At 44.0% G+C, this 24,247-nt stretch overlaps 1 protein-coding gene across 2 annotated transcripts in view; it reads right to left on the minus strand.

Moving 5' to 3' along the window:
- The window catches only part of sh3gl3a (SH3-domain GRB2-like 3a), a 34,698-nt gene extending 10,822 nt beyond the window's left edge, over positions 1-23,876 (minus strand). For both annotated transcript variants that reach the window (XM_072660691.1, XM_072660690.1), the window contains exons 1-7: positions 23,687-23,876; positions 4,178-4,246; positions 3,678-3,750; positions 2,460-2,603; positions 1,466-1,599; positions 1,093-1,251; positions 507-610 (exon numbers count right to left, since the gene is read on the minus strand). In XM_072660691.1, the coding sequence (XP_072516792.1) occupies positions 507-610; positions 1,093-1,251; positions 1,466-1,599; positions 2,460-2,603; positions 3,678-3,750; positions 4,178-4,246; positions 23,687-23,731 (728 nt within the window). In that variant the 5' untranslated portion in view covers positions 23,732-23,876. The remainder of the gene's footprint in view (positions 1-506; positions 611-1,092; positions 1,252-1,465; positions 1,600-2,459; positions 2,604-3,677; positions 3,751-4,177; positions 4,247-23,686) is intronic.
- Positions 23,877-24,247: the final 371 nt, after the last annotated feature.

Here is a 24,247-nt window from a genome sequence, read left to right on the forward strand (position 1 = left end):
GGGTGAATGGTCACAAAACAAGAGCTGATTATATATACTATACGGACAAAAGTATTGGGACACCTGCTCATTCATTCATTGTTTCTTCTGAAATTAAGGCTATTAAAAGTTGAATCTGCTTTTAACTGTCTCTACTGTACAGAAAATAAATACTAGAAATACTAGTTTAGGGCATGGAGCATTGCTGTGGGGATTTGATTGCATTCAGGGACAAGAGCATTAGCCCACACCTGGCATTAGGCAGCATGGTTCATGCCAACAGGGTCATGTTTATTGTCTACCCCAGAGAGTCCTATTCTATTGACAGTACTTCTTCTCTACAGAGACTAGACAAGCTGTGTATGTGGGTGCAACTTAAAGTAGCTGAATGCATTCATTAGAGGGGGTGTCCACAAACATTTGGACATGCAGTGGAGATATGGGCCCTTTAAATAAACGTACAGTTCAGGGGCTTCTGGATCTTGAAGATGAATATTAAGGAGACGCGTCAGTGGCTGAGGAGTTACCTGCTCTGTAATTTACTGTTGAGATCCTCCAGAATTTCTGAGGACTGGCGGTGGTATTCCAACGCTGCCTCGATCAGAGCCGCTAACTGGCTCACCTGCTCCACCTGGAGGTGGGGTGAACAGGACACCAATGAAAAAAAAACACAAAAAAAACACAAGGGCTTCTACGAGTGGTACGAGATCAGCCTGATTTATAGTTGCATTTTACTATTGATATAATTATATTAATTATATCATTTCTTGTGATGTAAAGGACTGACAGTTTGGTATGGTGTCAACAACGGTTCTAATACAAAAAGTATAAAGATTATACTTTACTATAAGATCAAGAATAAAGTTAATTTAAAATTATTATTACAGAAATTCTTATTGATAAAACAAATATTACTATTATTATATTTATAATATAATAGTGCATAATATATTGATTTGCATTTCTAAAAAAAAAAGTGAAATAATGAAATACTGAACCTAGTCTAGTTTATAAAATTAATACTTTTATTATAAATTACAAATAATTTAATATTAAGAAACTTCAGAGTGCTAGTGTTTCTAAAAAACTGCTCAGATTTCCTGGAGAACTCACATCGTTCTCTAAGAAGTTGAACATGCTCCGCTCTGCCAGTTCTTTGGATTCCTCGAACTTTTCCACAGCCTGTCTGATCTCCTCGTCTGGAATCTTCCCCTGGCGCTTCTTCTTGTAGTCAAAATCTAACCGCCGTCCCTCCAGCTTCTTTAGATGATGCTGCAGCAGAGGAGGAACCGAGAGCAACACTGCAGTCTCTAGCATCCATCAGTGCACAGCGGCTGCACCGCTATACCTACTATATACTTAGGAACTGGATAGATGGATGGGCAGACAGACAGAGCAACAGAGAGACAGACAGACAGACAGACAGATAGACTGATCCATCTGTGGCTGTCAGAGAGTCCTGTTTCTGCCCTGGTCAGTCTCTTACCCCGATCTCCTTCAGGTCCTTGTCCTGCAGGGTCTGCAGCGGGTCAATGAAGTTCTGTTTCACACTGATGTCAAGAGAGTCCTTAACATCTCCCATCTGCTTCATGGCCTCACCAACGTCCACCAGAGCACAACCTGCAGCACACGGCACACAGCACACTCCCATCAGTACTCCTATCATTCAGCTCACGGCTTCATCGGACCCTCTTTACCCTGTTCATTTATTAACATATTATATCATATTAATGGGATGTTTATTATGTATTATTATTGAGTTCTGTGATTTAGTTTTGGCCACATTACACAGAAATTAAAAAATGATGTAAATCAGGAGTAAACATAAAACATTATGTAACTAATTAATTCATTAGTTATGTAATTCTATTTAAACAGTGCAGCAAATCAGTAACAGTAACAGCCCAGTGACCACTAACACACCAACCACTAGGTGTCAGCATTGAGTTACGGCGCGCTAGAAGAGCTTTGTGATCATAAACCCACATTACAGGAAGCCTGATTCAGACACACACACAGAAAGAGAGGCCAGTCAGTGAGAGACTGTGTGTGTGTGTGTGAGTGTGTGTGTGTGTGTGCAAGAGAGTGTGTGTGTGTAACAGACAGAAAGCGAGACAATGATTTCGACACCACCACAGAGCAGGATATCCGCTGCAGTTGGCCTGTGGTTCTTGTTTAAGGGAGAACGCTAAAGGGACGCCACAGTATATCGATTTCACTACAGTGGCTGCAATGATTAAAATTAGGCATCTGGGTGCAGCCTATCAGAGAAGAGCGTGCTGGACAGTGGGCGGAGCTTATGGGACACATCCACACTCAAACACCTGGGTTTTAAAGAATCTACAAATGAAGGGTGTTCTAATAAACAGCTGTAGTAGGTAGTTCTGGACGACGTCTAGACGCTGGACACTGCTGAGGTTCTGCTGGAATCTACTGGATCAGACTGGGCCGTGCGTGTGTGTATTCGTGTGGTGTCGTACCAAATGTAGAGTCATCCCCGAGTTCCCGGCCGTATTTCAGCATGCAGTCCCCTAGAAGCCCCTCCGTCTGCGGGTAACCCGTCGTCTTCACCTGCCCTCTGATCTTAGACATGGTGTTCAGCATCCCCAGCTTGGCTCGTGATGCTGCAAAAGTCCAGAGTCCAGACACACAGACATGAGCTCAAACCTGCCTCAGATCCCTGGTTAAACTGTTTAAAGTTCCAGATTTGAGATCTTCCAAGATTTACTGTGGATCAGAAAACATCAGGGTAGGACTAAATTTACCGGGGAACATCTAGACACACACCAGGACCTGGATCAATGCACTGGTGTGGTCTCTTTCTGATGGCAGACGCTGTACTTTGACATCAGCTGTGATGAGGGCTACCTGTAGGCCCTTTGATGACAGTTGGAGACTTCTTTGCTGATCTTGAGGTTCTGCTTCTGGGCGGAACTTGCTAGGACGGTCTGACCCGGTCGTGCTGGTCAGCTGTTTGGAACAGTAGCTGATTTCTAACTGCTCTGAGATCTTTTTAAACCCATTCTCAGACTCTGAAGGCCTCAGGGAGCTCTTCGGATCTGGCCAGGGTGATCTTCACCACAGTCCTTGGACAGAGGACTTCTTGGGGGTTGCTAATGACTGTATAAACAAGCAAACATGTCCAAAAGTATGTAGACACCTGCTTTTATTTTCCTAAATCAAAGGAATTATTAGTGATGTTTGCCCCCCTTTCCTGCAGACTTTACACTTGACGTTGGAATTTGATTGCATTCAGCCTCACAAGAGCGAGAGCATCAGTGAGGTCAGGTTCTGATGTTGGAACCCCACAGCCCAAAGCTGGGGGGTGAGGCGTCAAACAACTCAACTAGCCCAGTGGTTCTAACCCTAGTCCTGATGGACTGGTCTCCTGTCCAGACTCCCAACACACCTGACCCAGCTAATGAGCTCCTTAGGAAGCCCTCCATGAGCTGAAGGTGGTGTGTTGGAAGCAGGACATCAGTGAAATGTGCAGAGCTGGGGGGTTCTCCAGGACCAGGGTTGGGAACCACTGCTGTAGCCCACATTCTGCATTCAGCATGGTGACCCTGGATCGCTTTGCTCAGAGGGTGCACCAGAAAGAAGCTTAATCCACCAGTCTGGAGATTCATTTGGACTGTATGTGGTTTCGAAAATGTAACACAGCTCACATTTCAGTGAGCAACAACTGCATCTCTTACCTGGGTTTGGCTGGAGGTATTCTGTGGTTTTGGTCAGGAGCTCAAAAACAGACTTGTTGGTGACGTCTATTTTCTGTTACCAAAAAAACAAAACAACAAACACAGAAAAGCATTTTAAGAAGAGAGGAAACAACATGATTTGGAAATGATGCTGATAGAGCTGAAACAGCAGGGCTGAATCAGGTCAAGTGAGTGAAAGCAGCGAGGAGCTCCTGGAGGAACTGTGTTTGTTCTGAAAGTCAGTGGTACTGTTATGTTCCCATTTCTGGAGGAACAAAAAGACATGGGGTTTCCCCATCAGTCCTTCTTCAGAGAGTGTGTGTGTGTGAGTCTGAGAACAAGGCTGGACGAAATGCTACATTTAAAATGGTCTAAGTCACTATAACCAGAGCATCGCTGGTTCGAATCCCAGCCATGCTGCTTGCCATCGGCAGCCGGGACCCTGAGAGAGCACAATCCTGATGTAATTCTGATCATGATAACTGCACTGCACGCCTTACCCGCTCCATCTCCATGAAGTCCTCATCGAGCTTCGTTCCTTCAGCACCACTTATCTTCTCACTCAATAACTGTGATACAGAGAGAGAGAGAGAGAGAGAGACAGTTAATTAGACGAGGGGTCTGGAGGCGTGATGCAGGATGGCGTTGACCAGCATTAAATTGCATCATGCAGCTTTCGGGAGCCAAACCAGAGGGATCTACGTCATGCTCACCAAGAGGAACTGCATCTACTCATCTCCAAACCACCTCTCCAATCACAAACTGTAGATTTCCACTGTAAATCAATTCAATTCTGTTTATTTCTACAGTATTTCCATATTCGATCCATAAAACTCTGCAGTAAAGCCAATCAAAAAGCACCCTGCACTGTTTTTAATGCTGAAATAGTCCACAAAAATAAGCAATCCCCGAAGTACGTCCCAATCATTCCCAACGTGAGTTATCTTAACACCTCGAAAACCATTCCTTGAGACACAAGCCGAACCTAAATAAGGCATAAAAAAACAATTTACACCAAAAGTTATGCAGCTCTTTACCACTTAGCGCGAAGGCTATGTGTGTGTAGCCTTTAGGCCGTAGGTGAAACTGCTGGGATCAGGCTACTATCAGGTCCCTACTAACCTGTTAGAGCAACAACTGAAGTCCTGACCAGCTTCAATAAGCATGAATAAGACTCAGTAAGAAGATTAACATTGTGAGCATAGCAGGGCACAATTAGCCTAGCATTCCTGCCAAAGCAGGTCAATCAGCACACTTACACTACAGTCCAAATGTTTGTGGACACCCCTTCTAATGAAAGCATTCAGCTACTTTAAGTTGCTGACCCGTTGCTGACACAGATTTGCTGCCAACAGAATAGGATAAACATCATGACCCTATTGGCTCCATGCTGCCTAACGCCAGGCGTGGGCTAATAGAGGGGTATAAATAAAGCCCCCCAGCATTGAGGAGCTGTGGAGCAGTGGAAGAACTGTGTTCTCTGGAATGATGGACGGTGGTGGAGCTCCATCCAGTACTTTTGGATGGGATAAGTTGGAGACCCTCTTTTTAATAGCCTTGATTTTGGACAAAACAATGAATGAATGAGTAGCGTCCCAATACTTTTGTCCAAATAGCTTACTTCTTTCTTGTTTCTGAGGGAGCACCGTGTTTTTTTTAGCACCTTGCTGGACACTTTTGGCACAGTTGGATGTATCGTGCATCGATGCATCGTAGCTCCATCGTAGCACACTTCAGACACCGGCCATGACCAGGCTGTTTGTTTACAGCTGAGTAAAGGAGGTAAACACACAACGGCGTCGTTTTGATGTGAAGAAACCCAGCCATCAGTCTCTCACTTGCTTTCTGATACCTCTCGCGCTCTCTCTCGCTCTCGTTCCAATTTCAGTGCTCCATAACAAGTGCAGGCTGCGGTTACAAAACCACCCACACATGGCTACATTAAACACCCACAAGCTGTACTACTAAATTCAAGTGAGTGGGGAGTGAAACGGGGTGTTTTTTTAATACTCGATCATCAGAGAGTTAGTTCAAATTAAAGAGCCCGACCTCAACATGACTCAACTTTCTAAAATGACGACACATGAGGCCTGCTGCTTTGTGTAATAGGCACTTTCCTCAGCGCTCAGGCAAGTCGATTCAAGCTCAAAACCAATCTCTGGGTCTTCCTGATGATGACAGGGGTTTATATGTCATTTCTGATCCGTGGGAACGACAAGCAAGAGCAATAAAGGAAACAGCAGCTACTTTCTAGACCTAAACAAGGAAGGAAGCGAGACCACAATGCATGTCGCTCACTTAAACCGGGGGGAATTTGGCCTTTATAATTAACTAAACTATATGGACTTATAAAAGTATTGGGACACACCTCAGGTTGGGCTGGGAGGCATGATCAAAAATTTATTTGCATGTGTTAAGATTTCACAGTATTTCCTTATTTAACCCCTGAACACTTTAAAGCTAACTACAGGGACTTCTGTACAAACTGGTGGGACGATTCTTTGGATATCTAGTACATTTACATTTACAGCATTTAGCTGACGCTCTTAATAAGAGTGACTTACAAGGTTACTCGTATTACAGAGGTGGGCCAATGTGGTGTTAGGAGTCAGGCCCAATGACTCTTATTGGTGTAGTGCAGCACAGTCACCCAGACCGGGAATCGAACCCCAGTCTCTACACGGTATCTGTTGCGCCACACCAATCACAGAAAGCCTAGTACTGTCCTTCCTCCCTGGACAGTAGAGACAGTTACTCCAAGAAAAGCAGGATCAATTCTTTAATACCCTTTAAAACCATTTCTGACAAAACGATGAATGAATGAGTAGGCGTCCCAATACTTTTGTCCAAATAGCTTACTTATGTTCTTCAACTACTTTTTTAGCATCTTGCAGGACATTTTTGGAGCATTTGATCGTATAGCGTAGCTACATTAGTGGCTGGTGGGACGATTCTTTGGTATAAATACCTAAGGCAGCGGCCCATAGGCTTTTTTAAGGGGTTAAGTAAGGTGGACATGAAAACTGAAAGCTGTTTTGAGAATCAACCACCAGTGAGGGAACTGGGCAACACAACATTATTGGAGAAGCTGCTACAGGCCACAGTGCCTCAGTCGAAGACCTTTAACCATCAACTCTCTCACTACTATCTACTATTAACTTCCTATGTGTACCAAAAGCATGCAGACAAAGAGTCAATTCAATTAAGTGCACGCTGAATTGACTCATTAGAGTCTAAGGTCGTGTCCAATGCAGAGCATCAGCTAGAAGGGCCCAGTCCTCCACAGCCTTGGCCATGCCTGGACTGATTAGGCCCCTAATCCCATTATTTAACCCCCGTCTCTCAGCAGTGAGAGAGTTTTACTGCAGAAGCTCCAGATCTCATCAGAGGTGAACATAAATCAGTAAAAAGGAGAAACAAGAGCTTCTCATTCTGAAGAAAGTAGTGAGATCTTGATGGTGAGCTGGTCTGAAGAACAGAGCTCGGTTCCTCCAGGGTTCTCCTGGACGCCCCCCCTGGACGCCCCAAAACCAGGTGTTGATCTGAGGAGAACTCTAAATAATACTAGCCTCCATGAAGAGAACTTTGGAGATGTTCTAATGATGAACACAGTGATGGAGAACCTCCACCACTTTCTGTTTACACATTCTGAGTTTTACTGAGGAGATAAGATCAGCTTCTACTTCTGATATATAAATGAACCCAGATACGAGCATCTGGACGTCTTGTCAGAGGCAGGAGAACAGAAGTTAAGGTGTGGGTGTTGAGAGAACCTCTGGCTGTAGTTCCTCCATGCAGAACGTTCTTGAAAAGCCACATCTTCTCGCCCAAAGAAGGTGCAAAACACACTGCCGCCTCAGCGCCACGCAGCGAGCCGCCGCGTGAAACAGAGGCTAAGAATAACGGAGTGCTGACGCCGTCTAGCACGGCAGCGCTGCACTGCTGGGATCAGACGTCCAACATCTGCGCAATTATCAAGACCAGCGTCATTCTACTGAACCTCGGTCACCTCCACAGAGAGGAGACAGGTCACATGACACTAAAGCAGAAGGCAGAGCAGTTTCAGAGTTAGTGGTAACAGCAAAATAGAGAACCAAACAAAAAGGAACGAAACAGAATAGAATTCAACCCAATAGAACAGAATCTATTCAACTCCAGAACAGAATAGAATGGAATGGATCAGACAAAATAGAATATATCAGAATACAGACATAACAGAAAAGAATGGAACAGAACAGAAATGATCTGAATAGAATAGAATAAAATCTTGTTTATTAATATAGAATAGAATAGAATAGACCACACCAAAATAAAATCTAATATAGAGAGAAAATAGAACAGGCTACGTTACAATAAACTAAAATAGAACCAAATTGATTAGAAAATAACAAAATACAAAATAACAGAACATAACAGAAAAGGTCAGAGTAGAACAGAATAAAATAGAATTGAAGAGTTAGGTGACTAATTTATTTAGACTATTATAGAATAGAATAGATCAGTTATAACAGAGTAACATATAACCAAACTGAATAGAAAATAACAGAATAGAAAAGGACAACATAGAACAGATTACATTAGAATAGAATTAAATAACACAGAACCGAACGGTACAGAATGGAATAAGAGTAGAGTAGAATAGAATAGAATAGAGTAGATCATTGTGGAACATAAGCCGTGTTACAGTAAAGTAAAATAGAACAGAATGGAGTAGAACATAAAAGGACGACATAGAACAGACTACATTAGAATAGAATTAAATAACACCGAACGGAATGGAACAGAACAGAATAGAGTAGAATGTGACTAATTTATTTAGACTATTATAGAATAGAATAGAATAGGATAGAATAGATCAGTGTGAAATAGAACAGGCTGTGTTATATAACTAAACATAACTAAAATGAAAAGAATAGTATAGAAATAAATAATAGAATAATTATAGAATAGAACAGAAATAATAGAATAGAACAGAAAGGACAACATAGAACAGACTACATAGAATTAAACAAAACAGAACTGAATAGAATAGAATTGAATAGAGTAGAATAGAATTAAATAGAATTGAATAGAGTAGAATATGACTAATTTATTTAGACTATTTTCGAATAGAACAGAACAGAATAAATCAGTGTGGAACAGAACCGGCTGTGTTACAGTACTTTAGAATAGAATTAAATAAAACAGAACCGAATAGAACAGAATATGAAATAATAGAGTAGAATAGACTACATCAGAGCACCCCCTCCAGCCCCCCCCCTCTCCTTTTATTACTGGTCGGTTTCGGACATTTCCCCCATCAGAGCTGCTGTAGCTCACCAGCGCACTGTGCAGCTCGTACAGGAGCTCACACACTCCCAGTTCAGATGCATTCTGGCTCCAGTCCAGAACCTGCTGGAGGCTGGATTTCTGCACTGTACTCAAACTGTGCAGATCTCTATCACACACTCTCCCACACACACCCTCCCCCCCACACACACCGCACACACACCAAACACACACACACACACACACGCTCACCAACCTTTTCCTTCTTCTCCATATGCAAGCATGCACCTGCACATTCAGCGCCACACACACACCTGCCTGAATGTTTAAGTTGCACCCATCGCTAACACAAATGTGCAAATGCACACACACACACACACAGCTAGTACTCTGGAATGATGGTGCTTTTGGTGATCATCATCATCCAACATCCTGACCTCACTAACGCTCTTGTCGCTGAATGCAATCAAATCCTCACAGCAATGCTCCTCCTCCAGAATCTAGTAGAAAGTCTTCTTCTCTGGACAGTAGAGACAGTTACTCCAACAGAAGCAGGATCAGCTCTTTTGAATAACCTTGATTTCAGAAGAAACAACGAATGAATGAGCAGGTGTCCCAATACTTTTGTCAATTAACTTTATTTTAAAAAGATGAGACTGGTGACAGTCTTAATTAACTATACTACAAAAATAATCATCAGTTATCAGGATTTTTGGCTGCACTGCACTGTTCACACTGCTGGAACGGAGAGAAGAGAAAGCACTCAAGCATGTTCCTGATATTGAAGCAGATTTGACCCCCGGGTCAGACGCAAACCACAAAAACCACCGTATGGTGTGGGACAGCAGCGGCTATGGTCAGGAAACATGACTAATGTGTCCTTTGTGTGAGGGCCACGAAGCACAGCTCCACAAAGCATCAAAGCGTGGTGGGAGCAAAACCTGCAGGCGGCAAACATCAAACACACAACAGAGGAAGAGGGCTGCTGTCCCGGCGGTGTGTTTACACTAGAGTGGAGAAGGCCTTTCTTAGCACTGAGGCAACAGGAGCTCAGTACTGAGGGGATTTTCACCCATATTCAGCCTGCAGTAGAGAGAAGTACACACACAGATCAGCCAGAACATTAAAACCACCTACCTAATATGGTGTAGATCCCCCTTGTGTGGCCAAAACAGCCTGTAAGTTGTGAGGTGGGCGGGGTCTCCATGAGCATCAATAAGCCTTGGGTGCCCATGACCCAAAGTTGTCCTTCCTTGGGGCACTCTTGGTAGGTACTGACTTCACACCTCACAAGAACCTGCTTGCTGATGTTCTGGAGATGTTCTGACCCAGCCATTGTCTAGAACATCACAGTCTGGTTCTTGTCAAAGTGGTTCAGATTCTTACGCTTGTTTATTTTTCCTGCTTCAGCAACTTCATCACCTTCAAGAACTGACCGGTCACTCGCTGCCTAATGGATCCACCCCTTCAGAGGGGCCACGGGAACCAAGTTAAAATTAATGTTGTTTTCATCACTGGTTTTAATGTTATGGCTGATCAGTGTGTGTCTATTCATGTGTTTGCCTGATCAATCATGCTGTACCCACTGAGACACTGAGCTTTATAGGGTCTGTATCATATATATATTTTTAATAAGGTTCAATTCAAATGTTTGTGTGGCTTTATAATAATAATAATAATAATAATAATAATAATAATAAAGCTGCTTGAGTTTGTTTATCCAATGGAAGCAGTAATGAACCTAGGCCCTGCCATGGCCTGAGTGCTGTTCTGAAGAAGTGCAATCAAGCAACGGTTTGAATGCAGACTGAACATCAATCAATTTTTATTTAAAAAAAATATCAAACATGAACTTTAATAAGAATAATATCGACCTCAGAAGATCCACATCTCGTCCCAGCCCCACAGCTCAGGCCCACGGTTAGGCCTTGATTAGATTAGATGCTGTACAGTTCAGCTACACCATACTGCACATTCCTCAATGTGCTGAGTAGACCCAGTTCTCCAGGGTAGCCCATCTGGGTCCCTTCTCTTACACACTTTCTGAGGCTTCCTACAAACTGCACGCCAAAGCGATCAACTAGGTCAGGGTAAAATTAGCCATCGGCCTATCACAGAGAGAGGAAATTAGCCCAATATGGTAACACAGCCCCCGACTGGAGCTACTCTCTGAGAATCTTCTCAGGAAGACTTCTGGAGAGCAACTGCAGGAGCTGTGGCTGTGACTCGCTGACACCGCCAATCAAAACTAAACTTATTTTAATGGATGTTTCATAATTAAAGTGTTTTGGATCAACACACTCCTAAAAAAATATATAGAAATAATAGAACTTAGTTCTAGACATATAAAAACTTCATTCTGGACTTTGTATTAATTAGCTTGGGGTGAAAATGCTCAGATGCAGTTTTACAAGCCTATTTACCACCCTGTTATTTTACTTCACACTGGTTTTCCCCAGGACTCGGCTCTGACTGGCTTGTTTACAGCACCGGCAACCGCTAACTGAACCCCCATATTACTGTCCTCTGTAATTAAGAGGTTGTAGACAGTTAGCTAGCTTTTAGCCTAGCCCCCACTCGCTTCCCTGGGGTTTGTCTTCCTCGAGTCTCACTGATCAAAATAAACCGCCGCTTTCCCTTCTGCTGTGAGTTGAGCCTCGGTTCGGTTCAGCTGAGGGAGTAGAGAGCTTTAGCTTTTAGCCTAGCACAGATCCCAGTTGGCTCCCATTGGTTTTCGCTTCATTGCACGCCGAGTCCGCAGATACTGGCACAGGAAAAGCCGTGGTTACGAGGCCTGATTCCTGGTTCCCGTAGCAACCCATATTCAAATAACTAGCACATTCTGGAGGTGATGAGCTGCTCTCCAGTATCAACAACACCATGTTCTCCTGAAGTCGCTGTCGCGTGTGTGTGGGCGGGGCTTATTTAATTTATAGGGGTGTAAATATAGAGTCAAGACTGTGATGTAACAGTTCTGGGGTTTCTGAATTGGCCCGTTTTAGAGCTCTGCTTTGGTTCGGCTGGATGTTCTTTTGAAGGAGTGACAGCAGCGTTTATTTAGCTACCATCCTTATTTAAGAATTTATTTTATGAAGTATACATTTACAAAAAAAATATTTCATAATTGTATTAATTTTTTGAATGGCAATGTTTTTATTCTGACTTCACAGAAATTTACAGAAAAATCAAAACACTATGAATTTGTCAGCACTCCAGTTATCATTTGACCTCTGGTGTTTAAACGGCCTGTAATTACAGACCGGTACGTCATGGCACGACATCCAAGCCAGTTGGCACAACAGCGTTACACCAGTGAGGGAAGCGGTTACTATCGGCAGGGAACACAGCTGTGCAGAGTGTGTAAGAGTGTGTGTGTGAGTGTGTGTGTGTGTGGGTGTGCAGTGCATTTGTGTTGAGTCTCAGGAAACAACATCCAGCTGCATTTACAGTAATTCACTGCTATCACTGCTCACGATAACAGCAGGGAAACTGCTCGACATCAGCTCTGCTCTGCTCCAAGAGGCCGTTTCCTCTCAAGAGTTTACAGGAAGGTCATCATGACCCCTCACAGAATCTCACAAACTAATTCAAGGCAAAGTGGAGCTGAGATTAGATACAAAGACGAGGATAAACAGGAGTCGCTGTGAGGCCGAGCGACGGCGTGGGAGAGCAGAGCAGAGCAGAGAGAAATTGGGCATCACTTGCATGAACACTTAAATATAAGTAAGAAATCATGCAAAAACCTTCCAATAAACTTAAAATGGGCTTTTTGTAGAATTTTGTCGATCAGTTTCTATAAATGGGCTGCAGAGTGAACCGGGGATACCATAGCAACCACCTACTAACATCATAACAATAATGTAGAAACATCACAGGAACCACATAGTACCCATTTAGCAATCCAATAGCAACAACCTGGGATACCATAGCAACTGCCTAAAAACTGCTAAGTAACACCACAGCAACCACTAGGAACACTATAGCACCCATCTAGCAACGACTTAGCGAGACTACAGAAACCAGCTGGGAGACCACAGCAACTATCAAGCAACCGCCCAGCAAAAACGCCCTAGTTTTACCCTACTGACCACGGCACAACAGCCTAGCCGCTGCCTGGACGTGTGCATTTCTAGTTATTATTAGTAGATCTGGTTATTATTTTTTTAAGTTTAATAACTTTTACATTTTTACTAGCTACATCTTGTTTTTCTTTTTTTTAAACATGAGGAAAATTTGTTTTTAAAATGCTGTTGTGCCCCGATGATTGATGTCCAGCCTGTACGAGGGAATGTAATGAAAAGGGAGCTCCGTCAGAAGGCCAGTAAACCTACAGGAAGAATCCAGGGCTCCACAGGGGGCCAAGAACGAAGGACGACAATAAAGACCACATGTTCTTTCTCTCACAATGTAATTTCCGGCGTCCCGGCCGCCGCGGTGAAGACGAATGATTACAAAAGAGCTTTTTCACGAAGCAGGCGCTCCAACCTTTTTCCTCTCCGAAGAATGAAGACAATACAACCCCGTAACAAACAGACAATCCACAGTGCCTTTCCTGGGTTGTCCAAAACAAACAATCGCAGTGTGAAAACCATGTTCTTCGCTCTGCTTTTCTGTGTTCGCGAGCAGAATTTACAGCAAACGTGTGATTTCTGTTTTGATGGGTCGCTAATTAGCCTGTTTTAGTAGTAGTAGACTGTTTCAGTTTGGCAGAAAACCTCATTTACACACTTACCCTGAGCGTAGTCCATCAGACAAGGCATGTTTGGTGGCTGAAGGTGGCTACTGTAGCTTTAGAACTGGAGCTATGAGGCTAATGCTGCTACAAGCACAATGCTCGGTAATGTCTGATAGACTTGTCTGTGTGTTTTCTCACACTGAATGACTCGTTCCTTGTTATTTTTAAACGTGGTGAAAGTACATTAGCATAGCTAAACACAGTAGCGGCCACCTAGAGGCCTGCTTCTGGCCACACTTCAGTCCATGTTTAAAGATGTGAGAAACCGTGTAAGCTAGTCTATAAGACAGAGAGTTTAGACACAGTCATCCAGGACATGTTTGCCATCTGTTTACAACAGGAGATGCTAAGCTAACTTTGCTAACAAACACTGGACTTAGACTCATCTCTGTAAACCAATGACTGTAGAAAACACGGATATCGTGGCTCCACTCCCTTCCGTTTTGTCCGCCATATTGACAAATCTGCAACTAGAGTCTGAGCCATTGAGGCCAGAGGTAGACCCGCCCCCTTCTACCAGACCAAGCTCAGTGTCTCAGACCGTCTTCATTGAGCTTCCAGGGGGGATTTGGAGCCCCCCTATATTCCCAGTTTATCCTGTAAGTTCATATTTTGAGAATCTCATTGTCCAGTCCAATCCAGCCACTGCCTGGACGTGTGCGATTCTAGTTATTTTTAGTAGATCTGGTTATTAGTATTTTTAATTTGAAGAATTTTCTTACAATTTGGTTTTCTTACAATTTGGTTTTCCACAATATGATCATTTTTAATCAAATTAGCCCTTTTTAGTTAGCAAGACGTTTCCATTACTTGCTAGCTGTTAGCTCCAGTGCAAAGCTAAAGTAGTGAGTGATCATGTGATGCTGCGTACAGGTTGCTAACATAGCTTTGTTTCAACAAACCCTGCATTTTTAGATGTTGTTGCCATATATTTAGCAATGCGCTAACGCTCAAATATTGGCAGTCTCTTTTTCTCCTGGATGGAGGGATCTAACACCTTCTTTGGAAACATCTTGGAAGTTCTCTAGTTCTCTGCAGGCCTGTAAGATGTAGAGCCAAAGACATGAATCAAACGACACCATGAATCAAGTGAGGTGAGGAGTATGTTTTAGAAGGAGTCACTCTAAGGCCTCGAGCTGAGAAGTAATGGCACATCTTCTGCCTCCAAGCACAGAGTCAATCTCTTTAACTGCCACCGCGGAGACAGGGGCGGCGCTGGCACCCCGTAAATCTACAGCTGGCTGATGGAATCCATCAATATCCATCACCAGAGGTTAAAACGCAGTCATTCACACCTGAGATACTGTTTATGCCAAGGTGTTAGCTGTCAGCCACTTCAGAGAGCGTGAACGACCAGCACATCCTGCAGCTGTTGTAGAGCAGACGCAGGTTTATCAGTAATTTGGTCAAATCATGTAATTAATAAGGTGAATTACATAGATAGTCGCAGTTTTTAAAGAAGGGCCTGTATCCTTAAAAACCTCATTTTCCCTTCCTTTCACACATTCACGCTAACCCAGAACTTTTCCGGAGATTACTCGGAGGAGCTGTATGTGTGAACACAAACGTCCGGATTGGCTGGTCAACCTGGACATTACCTGGACTTTATCCTGCCAGCCACCTAGTTCAAAGTCTGGGTAATGTCCGAGTGAGCCCATGTGTGAATAGAGCATCATTATGAATTAGTATTAGTACGGCTTCGTAGATTCACCATCTTTAAAGTGCTGTAAACAAAACACTGCTGTTTTTGCAGGATGTGCTTCTGGGGTATATGCCCCAGGTATGTGTCCCAATACTTTTGTCCCTATAGTGTAACAATAACAGTAGGACGCCTGGAGATCTGAACATGACACAATCTTTCAGGAATTTCGACAAAACAAACAAAATCAGCTGAAGCACAGAAACATGGCCTGCCAATCCTCACAAAATGGGCAAGCTGTGACTTGGAGCTTCTACTTTCATTCTGAGAGCGTGGAGAACCGCCTGTGTCCCAACAGCGGAGTAAACCTCCTTCCTTTCATTCAATTGTGTTACACAGGTAGAGGAGTTAGGAGTCTTGCCCAAGAACTGAATTGGCAGGGGCACAGTCAGGGATGGGGCCCTATGAGAAGACATTACACTGGGCCCCACAATTCTGCCAAAATAATCAAGTAATAAATTTTTAGGGCCCCTGTCAGTCACAGGCCCTTAGAATCGTTCTAACCCCTGCTTATTGGTGTAGAGTGGTGGGCTTGGCTGGATGGGGAATCAAACCCTAGTCTACCAAGGGTACCAAGGCCATGCTGTTATCCACTACGCTACACTTACCAGGACGACAACCAGATAGGCCTAGATCAGCCTTCGGATTTAAACCAGCAAGCTCACGTCTTATACCACTAGGCTACCAGCCGCCCCAGCATGTGTTCCAGTATGTGTTCTTCAGTCCTGCTGGTGAAGCATCCCAGGTTGTTCTTCAGACTCTCTTATCCAGAGCGACTTACAAAAGTGCTTTGCTATTTACCCAAGAAGAACCTCAGCTAGTTTGAATAGACTAATAGTTCAAAGCTCCTCTAATCTTAGACTCTACTAAACACAAGTCAATATGGAGACCATAATACTCTTCTCTTCGCCTGAGTACTCTCAGAAGAGGAGGGTCTTCAGTCTGGGTTTGAGGACAGTGAGCGCTGGACTCTGCTGTTTGGACACCCAGGAGAAGTTCGTTCCACCACTTCAGTGCAGGACAGAAAAAAGCCTGGACGCTCGTCTTCTGTGGATCTTAAAGGATGGCGGGTCGAGCCGAGCCGTACTTGAAGCTGGAAGGGCTCTTGGTGCGGATCGCGGTACGGAGGGGCTGGTCCTTTCAGGGCTTTGTAGGTCAGCGTCAAGGTTTGGTGGTTCTACAACTTGGCATTTCCCCTTGCCTGACAGATTCCGAACCGCACTACGATGCATTGTGATCGGATTGCAATCAGATCACTCAAACCAAAGGTGGTCAGAGGCGGATTCATCTGCATTTAATACAAGTGTAAAAGGAGTGCGGTTCCTGTGATCGGATTCTGTCAGACAAGCGGAAATGCCAAGTTGTAGGACCCCCTTTTCAGCAGGACAGTTCTGAGGAGAAACCGTTGTTTACAGGAAGTAAAACAGGAAGTGATGTATGTGTTGGCTTCTAATCTGGTCACACTGGGACGCATTTTAATGACCAGTGTAAACAGAATCCGGTCAAAGTAGATCCAGATACCATCCGGATGCAAGATGCGCGTAAGCAGGCCCTGTGATTCTATAGGTGTTAGACGCCGTTCCGATGTCTTCACTCCTGTTACTGCACATTTTATGTGTGGGCGTGCCCACCTTGTTTATTTGACCCATTTTTTCTCGGGACAGCTGTTTTCAGCTGAAGACAGACACTGCTGCTCTTTCCGCCAGCAGAACCCAGGACGTATGGCTCTGAGGAGCAGTTTACATTCCTCGCATTTCTCAGAGAGATAAACTCCAGCCGCAGGATGAGGCAGGCCTTCACAGTGTGCAAACTGAGGAAGCACTCAGTGATGTGGGTAATAAACAGCTCTTCTGAAGGAGTGGACGTGTGTTATTGATCAGCTGTGATCAATATTGAATGAGGCCGGCGTCAAGCTGGAGTGTGGAGTAAACAAGGCCTCTGGATCGGGTCACTCTGACTGGAGAAGAACCACGGCATTTGTGGAAGTCAGACTACCACTGACTACTCTGACCAGCCTTACTAAAGTCTTTAGAAAAATAAAGGTCCTACAAAGGGTTCTAAGAGCGATGGCAGAACCACATTTATTAATATCATACAGAACCATTTGAGTGTAAAGAACCTTTACAGCTAATCCTTTATAAAGTTCTCCACAAATGGTTCTTCCATAGCATCATTCAAAGAACCCCCTGTAGAACCTTTATTTTTAAGAGTATATTCAGAATTATGAGAGTGATATACTATATTGACAAAAGTATTGGGACACCTGCTCATTCACTGGATTTTATTGCATTCAGCAACAAGTGTGTTAGTGAGATCAGGATGTTGGATGATGATCACCACCACACCTCATCATCCCCCACTTGTCCCAAAAGTACTGGATGGAGCTCCACCACCATCATTGCTCCACAGCTCAATACCGGGGGGCTTTATATACCCCTCTAGACCACGCCTGGCTAATAGGTCCATGTTTATTATCTGCTCTGGAGATTCATATTCTTTTGGCAGGACTTCTCTACATGGACTAGACAAGCTGTGTGTGTGTGCTATTGCACATCTGTGTCAGCAATGGGTGCAACTTACAGTAGCTGAATATGACCAATAACAAAGATTTTTAAAACTAATAGACCATAAAAAATGCCTCGCCTTCTCAGCAGCGCTTGTGTAGATCAGTAATGATTCACCAGCTCTAGATTCCCACAGCTGTACTGACACCCTGAGCCAAGCCTCTTTTCCACCTATCCAAACACTTGTAGCTCAAGAATACAGCACTCAAGCATCCCTGTGTACGAGACTCTCCGCTAAGAGATGGGAAATCAATCTGTCTATTAGCACGGCATCGATCCGACGTCTGCAAAAACAACAAATCTGATTCAATTCTGTATCGAATCAGGACCGAAATATCACAGAACTGCTGCTACTGCAATGTAACAAAGAGCCCAGCCTAACAGTGAAGTCACCCTGACATTGAAATGAACCCTTTGACCCTGTAGGTTCATGCCCTCGGTCAAATCTAGCTACAGTAAAGAATTTTGTTTTAGTAAAGACTTACATTTAAAACATACTTGGGAATCAAAAATTGCTCACTGCACACAGGAAACGACACTGTGGTTGGTTAGGAGCTCCCTATCGCAGCTTTACTATTCCATTATTAACAATATGCTGCACAAAAGTGCCAACATGTTGCCTGAAGCAGATCACATCATCTGTTAAACATGGCGGAGGTAGTATTATAGCATGGGCATTCCGACTGGAATACCTGGTGAAAGTCAATAACCACTTAGTACACAGTTATATGCAAATTCTTGACTGTGCATACTTAATTAGACTTTTGCTAGTGCCGCCCTGGCTTGGGGGTGTAGACCTGATTCAGTTATGTCATAACCACACCCACAGACCACACCCATATGATGATGAAACAGGAGGTCGGACTAAGTATATTTTTGCCTTGGACTTCGGGTCGGCTTTCTTGTGGTCTGGCTGGAAAAGAGCGGTGACCTGCAGGACCTGCATGGCGCCCCCTTTCTGTTCAGTAGATGGGGTTTTAGAGGAACTTCCATGAGCTGCACTTTTACTGTTGGAGCTGTTGTCCACTTACTGGACAAACTGGGAATCTAGGGGGAAATCTGCTCTGCTTCTGCGCTGAAAGCTCAGTGAAGACGGTCTGAGACACTGAGGCTCAGTCTGGGAGAAGGGGGCGAGTCTACTAAATAGAAAATTCAAACGGCTGAGATGAAGTCGGGTCGGTTTCCTGGATGTAGGAATGGTAAGAAAGTTTGTTCAACACGGAGTTAAACTCAGAAGCAGGGGTATATATTTAAATATGGCTTAAGGGGCCAGGAGGAGGAGTTCAGGGAGTCATAACTCCACTATATGAGCACAGATACGCTCATTAGCATATCCAACACAGGTCAGGTCACACGCTAGCATTATTTACAGTGGACGGAACTCTATAGTAAAAAAGCTATAGTACTGCATACTGTACTTCTCTGTAACTCATCAAAACGAAAATGTGCTTAAAGTGGAAAGGCCAGAGTGGAGACAAGAGGCTTTATGAGGACGGACTGAGGCAGAAGTACACTATAACAAGTTAAGCTTCGTAATATGACTAATCCAGTGTGACTAATGGCATCTGACGATGAGAAGTGAATCTTTTAAATCCATTTCAATTGATTCAACACCCATAACTAATGAGTGTGCAACCATTAAAAGGGTGAAATTCAGGCGATTTTCTGGCAACGTGATGTTCTGCTGTCTATAATGCAGCTACAGCTTAGTGCACACTACCTGCCGACTGTGTTTCTAGCTGAGGTTTGTTCAGCCTCATGTTGGAACATATTCCACTAAAGCCTAATAACAGGAAAGCTGATTCCCTGAGATTCACTGCTGTTTTCCCCATCAAATCCATTCAACCAGCAAAATTACAGCAGCAGGGGTTAAAAAACACAAAGCTGAAGAACAACAGCACTGGATCAGAAGATAAGCGACGGCGTGAACAGATAAAAAAATAAACAACGCAGGAAAATACTCATGCTCTGTTCAGGGAAAACCCAGTACTGTACCCGGTACTACAGATATTCTACTGTAGAATGACTCATGCACTCGTCACACAGCCGGACGCAAGCGTGAGTAATTCGTTGGGAAATAACAGTGCACAGAACTTAACAATATGCTTCGTTTTGCAGCAATGCACAACAAGAGTGGCGATCCTTTATCTGGAGCGTTCCACAACATCTGTCAAACATGGTGAAGGTAGTGTAACGGCAGGACTGTAGACTGTAGTGCTGTTTGAAAGCCTAGAACCCCTTAATAACTTAATGCAAATTAAACTGCACATAATAATGTGACTGACATGAGCAGAGGCACAATTACTAGCATGTATAACATAACATATACCTGTCCAAATGTTTGTGGACACCCTTTCAAATGGATGCACTCGTTGCTGACACAGATGTGCAAATGCACACACACACACACACAGCTTGTCTAGTCCCTGTAGAGAACAGACTGCCTTGGCTGGAAGAGAGCGTTGGCCTACAGGACCTGCATGGCGCCCCCTTTCTGTTCAGTACAGGGAGTTGAGCTGAGCTGTAGAGGAACGTACATGAGCTGCAATTTTACTGTTGGAGCTGTTGTCCACCTACCGGACAGACTGTGAGTCCAGGGGGAAATCTGCTCTGCTTCTGCGCTGGAAGCTCAATGAAGACGGTCTGGGACACTGAGGCTCGGTCTGGGAGAAGGGGACGGGTCTACTAAATGAGTCTGGTCTCTACTGAGCAGAGTCTGGTTTCAAATTTGACAACATGGCGGACAGTTTTGGCTTCATTTCTATAGAACGGAGGGGACTGGAAGCACGGTGTCCATGTTTCTGCAGTCACTGGTCAGCCTGGCTACCACAAAACTGCTGATTCTAAGAGAAAGCACCACAGCTTACACTCAACAGGCTGTAATTAGGAAAGTGCTGATCGTATCTGATACTGCTAACACAGCTGCAGTTACAGAGGTGAAGGAAGGTAAGCATGCTTCTTTTGAAGGTAATGGCTTTGGGTTTTGCGGGTCACGTAGTCCTGGCTCTCTGCTGACCACACAGCTCAGGAAAACATCTAACGGAAGTTCTAACCTGTGCAGACACAAAAGACTGACATCTTTCACTTTCAATATGAATACATGGAACACGTGCTAATCTTATATAATCCTCGGTTACATATAGGGAAGAGGAATGTAATGATATATCATAATTTTTAGGAAAGATTTCACTCCTGTGACACAGAGCGCTGCACTAATTAAGTGTGCAATCAGTCCTGGTTAACTGGGTGTAGTGTCAAACATGGCGGAGGCACTGTTGTGGCAAGGGCCACTGACTGCATGTTTTTATTATAAACAGCAGAATTATTCCTATTTTGTTGGGTTTTGTGAAGCAAATTATGAATTTAAATGATTGTATTTAATATTACATTATTAGGGGTTTTGATAGCACTTGGTTAGCTGGTGTATTTTGTCCAAGTCATCATATATCATATATATAGGCCATGAAGTATATGGTAAAAAGGCATTGCAGTATTTATTTTCTGAGGTATACAGGATATATTGGCATATTTAAAAATACAGGAATTTTCACTAATTTTCCCCCAAGATGAAATTATCCAACATGTCATGATGTTAATAATGCACTCTGTGTAGGGGTGGGCAATATGACAAGTATTTTATCTTATTATTAGTGTTGCACCGATACTGATACCGCATCGGTATCGGTGCCAATACTAGCACCTTCACACAGTATCGTATCAGCAATAGCACTGGTAAACACTGTTCTTTGAAGCTTATTAGATCTTATTTGGGATAAACCACCTATAAAAAGTGGAACACTGTAAATATCAGGATTTACAGCAGTTTATTGAGCATTTAAGTCAGAGCTGGCATCGGTATCATTACTCGATATCTGCAGATACTTAAAAATCTGGTATCGGTATTGGAAAGGAAAAAGTGGTATCGGTCCATCCCTACTTTTTATGATAAATGTTGCTATTGTGATACACAGCATGCTTTTCTAAGCACATCGAGGATTTAGTAAGTACTTAACGAACACTGGACAATTCATCTGGGTTCACTAGATAATGTGCAGCAAATTTGTTATAAAATTCACAGAGTACCAGGGCAGACTGATTCTATGACAAAAGTAATGGGACACCTGCTCATTCATTCACTGTTTCTTCTGAAATCAAGGGTATTAAAAGAGCTGATCCTGCTTTTGTTGGAGTAACTGCCTCTACTGTCCAGGGAAACTGTCCTAGATTTTGGAGGAGGAGCATTGCTGTGAGGATTTGATTGCATGCAGCTTATACCCCTCTAGCCCCAGCCTGGCAGTAAGCATAGTTCCAATAGCTCATGTTTATCTGCTCCAATTCTACTGGCAGTACTTCTCTACAGGGACTAGACAAGCTGTGTGCAACGTAAAAAAATAGATGAATGCATTCATTAGAAGGGGTGTCCATAAACATTTGGACATATAGTGTATTTGCCTTATTCAATGTTATAACACAGAAGTTCAGTCTCTTAAAGGTACTCTGGTACATGAGCTCTGCTCTCCAGTACAATGGTAATGGAGTAAAGTGGACAGGCTTGTCCAGAAGGAGAGTGAAGGCCACCTGGGCAGATAGTAGAGCCATATGTGGTGCTTCTTTATTTTATTTGGATCATTTGGATAATATTGTTTATGGTGATAATTATAAGCTTAATCCCCATATGTCGACTCTACAGTGTCATTGTCAGTGTAGCAGCGGGGCAGATCCACCAATCTGGGTAAGATAAGGCCTCCATATCTCCATACCATCTCCATCTCCACTTATATGCTTATATCCAGTACTGTGGTGTGCTTGTCCAGCTAGGGACCCGAACCCTAGCCTGCAACATGGACAGTGGTGTCGTTACCCACTACACTAACTAAACCGAGCTCCACCGGAGGAGACGGACCCTGCCGTATAACATCCATACGCCTGCTCGGGTCCTATGCCACCTGTAGGCCCTCATTTCCTTCCTACGAGAAAGACGACGACCAGATGGATCCAGATGGTCCCTAGATCCTGCCTGCTGGCTGAGCCTCCCTTCTCACTGTGGGCCACAGGTCCTGTGAAAATACTCATGTATAGAAATCTATTATTAGTCACCAACACCTCCAAGCAATTACCTCACAAGGGCTTTCAGGGCTTTTTTGAGTATCTGAAAGCCAAAGGAAGTCGTGAGGAGCATCTAGGCCCAAACAATTCTCATCTCCAGGCCTGTGTGTAGGTGGCATGAGACGGATCTGATGGGGTTTGGCTTCGCTTATGTGCCGAAAACCAGCTTCCTCTACATCTCATCCTGGAATCAGCTCTGGAGAGACCTGAACATCCAGCATCCAGACCAAGCCTGACACCATACTGTTAGTCCCAGCTCATTGTGTAGCTTGGTGTTAGCTAACCTGCTAATAATGAACAAGAAAGAGAGAGTGAGCAGAGCCAGGAGGAGCACACATGGACGAGGTGCTGGGTCAGGAGCAGGGTGAGCAGGGTAAACTGAGGACCTCGTCGTGTTGCAGAAAGAAACCCGAGCTTTCTGAGAAGGTTTTAGAAGATTTCAGGACAGATTAGATGGATGGCGCATCTCTGCTGCTGCTGCAGACCCATCAGCCCCACCATCTCCACACCGAGGAGGATGGAGCTCATCTCAGCAGCCCCTCACGACCACCCCAGGCGTGAAGAGGGGGGATAAAGGAAAGCCTGAAGCCTGGAGCTGCTCTGAAACCAGCACAGCGGAACTCGGGCGTCTCCTTACCTGACTGGCTTTGTGGAACTGCTTCTTCAGACCCGCCACAGACATCCTCAAGAGTGAACCGAGCAGCAGGGAGCCGAGCAGAGGTGAACGGTTCCGAAAACGTCCAGTAATCCTGCACAGGTCGAGCTCTTCTCTGGACGGGTGCTGAAGCCTGCGCTGCCCGTGGCTGCAGCTCGCGGGGGGCTTTGGACTGTTGTGTTGTTTTTTTTAACAACCCACCCGTTCTCCAGTAAACCCCGCCTCCAGCGCTGCGATTGGCTAGAGACTGCCCGCCTCTAGCGTCTGATTGGTTAGAGGTTCAAATTCACAGGCAGGTCGCCGATTGGACGGTGCGGCGGTCTTTTGCGTTACCCTGGCAACCGTAAGCTGGGAGCTAACGTTTTAGCATTAGAATCGGTTTATTACATTTTAATAAATGATGAATATATTTTCACAAATTATGAATACATTATATTTTAAGAAATAATTGTAGTAAATAATGACGACTGTGATTTAAAACAAGTTGTCAATGTTAAGCAAACAAACAAACAAACAATGCATGTTTACAACAAACAAAAAACT

The sequence above is a fragment of the Salminus brasiliensis genome, chromosome 17 (genome assembly GCF_030463535.1).
Source record: "Salminus brasiliensis chromosome 17, fSalBra1.hap2, whole genome shotgun sequence".
Taxonomy (NCBI): Eukaryota; Metazoa; Chordata; class Actinopteri; order Characiformes; family Bryconidae; genus Salminus; species Salminus brasiliensis.